Source organism: Octopus bimaculoides, chromosome 4 (genome assembly GCF_001194135.2).
Source record: "Octopus bimaculoides isolate UCB-OBI-ISO-001 chromosome 4, ASM119413v2, whole genome shotgun sequence".
NCBI lineage: Eukaryota > Metazoa > Mollusca > Cephalopoda > Octopoda > Octopodidae > Octopus > Octopus bimaculoides.
Genome location: NC_068984.1, coordinates 92,323,781 through 92,329,291, shown reverse-complemented (window position 1 = coordinate 92,329,291; position 5,511 = coordinate 92,323,781). Strand labels below are relative to the sequence as shown.

At 33.9% G+C, this 5,511-nt stretch overlaps 1 protein-coding gene across 1 annotated transcript in view; it reads left to right on the top strand.

The window, feature by feature from the left end:
• The window catches only part of LOC106869759 (major facilitator superfamily domain-containing protein 6), an 83,594-nt gene that overhangs the window by 65,103 nt on the left and 12,980 nt on the right, over positions 1-5,511 (top strand). Inside the window, exon 5 of the mRNA XM_014915624.2 lies at positions 1,032-1,103. Within this exon, the coding sequence (XP_014771110.1) occupies positions 1,032-1,103 (72 nt within the window). The remainder of the gene's footprint in view (positions 1-1,031; positions 1,104-5,511) is intronic.

Sequence of the window (5,511 nt, the reverse complement as noted above, 5' to 3'; positions counted from 1 at the left end):
ACAACGTTTCTCTAAAAGAAATGGAAAAACTTTCAAAATACAAAGACCTGGAAATAGAGATAACTCGAATGTGGAATCTAAAAACAGAAACAATTCCTATCATAGTAGGTGCCTTAGGTATAATAAAAAAATATTCAGACAAATACATAACAAAAACACCAGGACTTACAAATATATATAACATACAGAAAATTGCACTACTGGGTACTGCACACATTCTACGCAAAACACTTTCAATACAGTAAACATAAGAGCACCACAGCAAACCACAGCACATACCCAAGGCGCACAGAGCTGCGCTCGGTAGTGAAGTGAAAGCACGTTATAAAAATAAAACTACTGAATAATAATAATAATAATAATAATTTCTGCTGCAGGCACAAGGCCTGAAATTTTGGAGGAGGGTGCTTGTCAATTACAATTACATCACTTGAGTATCACAGTCCTCAAGTGATACTTATCTTATCGACCCCGAAAGGATGAAAATTAGAGTTGACCTGGGTGATATCCGGATGTCATCTATGTATAAATGATGTTCTTGTTTTGGAGTGGGTTATATCTTAGCGTTTACCAGAATACCGTATCATTCGGGGACCCAAACAATAGAAACTTAAGCTTGATAAAATTGTTGTTAAAGTGAGATCCTATTGTCCATGTTCATGTGTCGTCCCTTTCATACTTGGCAATATGATTAGAATATTTTCCATTGAGAAAATATTGTCTATTTTTCACCTCACAATTATTTTAAATTGATCTTTTTGATGCTCATACCATTCAGTATATTAGCACTAGATTAACTATTGTTTTTCGTTCAGATGGAGTCTTAAAATAATATTCATTTGTGATGTATAATTTGAAATATTTAAGTATCCTGGACATATAATTCATAATTTCTCGTGGTAGTTCTAGTTAGTCTCTAATCGACCAAATACAAAGAAAATTGCCCCAACCGTTATAATGTCTTCATTCAATTTTAATAGATAGATGTGAAAAACTTTAACTAAAAACACAAACTAAAATTTGTTTTGCAGGTACTACTCAGTCTGGCTTTTACGGCGCTACAGAAAATCCTCAGTTTTTGACTCCGAGGCCTAAATCGCCAGGTAAGTTTTTCAAAAATACAATAAGAGAATTCATTAAATGGTGGTGAGTGAGAACAAAATTACAACAAAATCTTTTTTAAATTCTAGTTTTTACAACGATTCCATCAACTATTTTCTGAAGCTCTACTTGGTGAACTATATATCTAGCATTTTGTTTCTATTTTACATCTTCCAAAATTTTTTTGTGATTCTAAACTTTATATCTCAATTACTTGTTAAGGTTATTTCTACAGATATTCTATAGAAATTATAGCCAGCACTATAGAGATAACCTTAACAAGTAATGTAAAAGCGTACAGTTAACGCAGTAGAACGCGGTATTGACTTATAAAAACGTTTAACATACTTTATCATATATTATGGTTGCATAACGAAATACCGAAGTACCTACAAGTCATTAGTATTTACGTTCCAGCTCCCAGGAATGCGTTTAATATGTAAATTGATATATCTAGCAACCAAACTCCACTGTATACAGTGGCAACTCAAAGAATGAGTTCGAGAATGATTAAGGGGTTGGATTGGTGCTGAAGAAGGGGCAAAACCCACTGAAAACGGCATATACACCCATTACTCTTTTCTCATCTTCGATCTCATTGTTTGCTTACATCTGATGCCTCTTTTACGAAACGTCGCAGCAAAAATCAGTGCTGGCCATAATTGCTATAGAATATTTGTAGAGATAACCTTAACAAGTAATGTAAAAGCGCACTGCTAACGCAGTAGAACGCGGTATTGAATTATAAAAACGTTTAATATACTTAACCTTATAATAATTCTGCTTGTCATTGTGTTACTTAGCCTGTCGGTAACGCTTTCACGTGATTAGAGATAAAGAGGAAAAAAGAAAAGAAGGAAAGAGAAAAAGAGGGAGGGAGAAAAGAAGGAGGGAGAAAAGAGGGAGAGAAGCATCTATGGCGTGAGGTAGAGAGAATGTAATTGTAACGATTTCATGCGATTAGTCGAGGGGTAAGAGAGTAGAAAGAAAAGGGAGAGAGAAAAAGAGGATAAGGCGAAGAGTGAGACAGGAAGAGGGAGAAAGAAAAAGAGGTAGAGAGAGGCGTCCATGACTCGAGCTAGGGAGAACGTAATATTTATTACGTAGTTAAAAAAGTTAGTTGAAGATAGACGAAGCGAGTTAAAAATATAATTTCAGTAGAGGGGTGATGTTTCTTATGTTGTGGGCATAGAGGGAGGGAGGAGAGAGAGGAGGGAGGGAGGAGAGAGAGGAGGGAGAGAGGGAGATGATGGTAGTGGTGGTGTTGGTAACTGGATAGTAAAAGTGCATTTAAAAAAAATTGAACCAAGTTTTTTTATAACATCTATCACTTAACGCATAAGTGCAATTCCGTTAAATATTCACGCTTATTTATGTGGCAGATATATACAATTTAACTAAAGGTTGTATCATATGTACGGAATATTCTTATTTGTCTATGGGGAAAATGGAAAAATAAGAGTAAATATTAATTTTATGAGTGCTATATATTAAGTCTATAAAATTGTGCATATAGTATATAAAGTGTATATATATAAAGTGTATATATATAAAGTGCATTAAGTAATCATCGTATTCCAATTTCTTTCCCTTTTCAATGAATAGCAGATGAGCGGCTATCTTTCCATACAGACACAACACACGCTACACTGTGGTTTTTTGGATAAAGTCTTCATAAATAACCCAATAGGTTTACCATTAATTCTGTGAAATATTCATGGGTCTCGCTCGTAGTTTATTGTGATTGCATAACGAAATACCACCTATCTACATTAGTATTTATGTGTTAAATTGGCCAACAGCAATTGTTTTGATTAAAGAAAAATTGTCAATTCACATGGTGCTTTCTGGTTTGGCCTAGAATGCCAAAAACATATAACTTTAATCGGATCATTACTTATGTTTAACTAATATTAGTTTCTGATTTTGGTACAAGGCCAGCAATTTCGGGTGATCAATTTGTGCTTATTTTATCGAAGAGATGAAAGTTAAAGTCGACTTCAGTGGCATTCGAACCCAGAACATAAAGACAAACGAAATGCCGCTAAGCATTTTGCCCGGTGTGCTAACGATTCTACCAGCAACAAATATTAAACCGATATTTTTTCATTTCTTCGCTTGCTTCTATTACTAACATGAATAAATGCATAACTAATTAAAACATAGCCCTTACGAAAAATAAATAATGTAGCAAACAGCATAATTGAAAAATTCAAACGCATGGCAATAGTGGAGGCGTGTGGAAAGAAAAGAAAAATCGTCATCAAAAAGCGACATGGAAACAACATGGATGTGTGCACGCTCTTCACTTTCACAAGACACTCAAGGCTGATACTTTGAAATACAAGTACTACTTATTTTGGATCTTTTCCTTTTCATGGGCAGCTCGATTAATTTTCTTTAACTAAATATTTTGAAACTTCGGATACTGGTAGAATGTGTCATATAGAACATCTTTTACTCTTAGCGTTGTTGAGAAAAGTTTCTATTTACGAAGTTATTTCGTGTTAAAGTTGTCGTATTTCGGTAATTTCAACCAATCATTGACGTGTATTCAGCTGAATAAAATTACTGAATAAAATTACTGCTGTTGTTTGTCAACAACTTCTGGCGGTGTATATTTCGTTTGTCACTGTTATTTATGACATATTCATCTCAGTTACGTTCGTATTTTTGGCCCCCTTACCCACACTCCAATTTCTTCATTTTCACTTTTTTCCGCAACTCTAACCCTAACCCTAACCCTAAAACCCTAACCCTAATCCTAAAACCCTAACCCTAACCCTAACCTTAACCCTAAAACGCTAACCCTAAAACCCTAATCTTAAAACCCTAATCCTGAAACCTTAACCCAAACCATACTACCCTAAAGCTAAAACCAGTACAAACACACGAACGATGTCATAAGTAACAGTAACAAACGAAATATACACCGCCGATAGTTGTTGACAAACAACAGCAGTAATTTTATTCAGGTGAATAGGCGTCACTGATTGGTTGAAATTACCGAAATACGACAACTTTAACACGAAATAACTTCGTAAATAGAAACTTTTCTCAACAACGCTAAGAGTAAAAGATGTTCTATATGATACATTCTACCAGTATACGAAGTTTCAAAGTGTTTAGTTAAAGGAAATTAATTAATCGAGCTGCCCATGAAAAGGAAAAGATCCCTTATTTTTGCTAGCTGAATGGATGGAGCAACGTGAAATAAAGTGTCTTCCTAGAAGGACACAATGCAAAGCCGGGAATTGAACTCACGACCTGGCGATCGTGAGCCGAATACTCTAATCCTCAAGTCTTTGCAAAAATGGAAAGCACGAAGAGAAAAAAAGATTAAAACAGGAATATTCCCTTATCGCCTGAATGTAAACTTTAGTGGAGAAATATGAATTGAATACTTGAAAATTTATTTTATCTCTTCCCTTCTCTCAATAAAAAATGTGTATGATTTTCCCTCTTTCTTTACCGCTTTCTCATTTAACTTGATTTTTTTCTTCCTGATTTAAAATAAATGCACCAGCTAAATACTACTTTTAAATTATGTCATGAATAGACTGTTACTCTGAACAAGCGTACTACTGATGAAGTACAAACAAAAAAACAAAAAACAAAAAAGAAAAGAAAGCCTGTTTCTTCTTTTAGAAAAAATATGAATAACTTATAATTTAATTTATGAACATGAATTTTTGAGTAACTCGAAAAATTATCTTCAGTTCTCCAGTTTTGCTTTCTCCCATACACGGATGAATGGATATACCAAATGAAAATCTCGCTCCCTCCCTTTCTTCTTTTCTCTCTGCTGTGTTTACATCTGTTTGTTTTCCCTTGTTTGTCGCTTGTATTTTATACAGTTTTCCACCACTTGTCCTAACTTTCCCCCATATATACATAAACACATACATACATTCACATTTACATAAGTACATACAGTGGGGGAAATAATATTCGTACATGTCAAAATTCTTTATTTAATTTCTGATGAACATAAATGTGATATACCGATACTATATTTACATACACATGCATAAACTAAGAATATGCAAAAGAAACTAATAAATTATAGTAACTAAGGAATTTATATTCAATCATAAATATCTAGGGGTGAAAAAAGTATTCGTACAGAACATAAATAACCGATAATTCTGATTTAATACTTCGTAGCATAACCATTATTCAGTTCCACTTCAACCAATCTCTTCTTGTAGTTCTTAATCAATGACTGGCATGTTTTTTTAGGAATTTTTTCCCATTCTTCTTGACAAATTTTCTTCAAATCTGGAATGCATGTTGGGGCTCTTGAATGAATTTTCATTTTCCAATAACGCCACAAATTTTCAATGGGGTTCAAGTCAGGTGACTGGCTTGGCCATTCTAATAATTTTGTATTGTGATCGACAATCTATT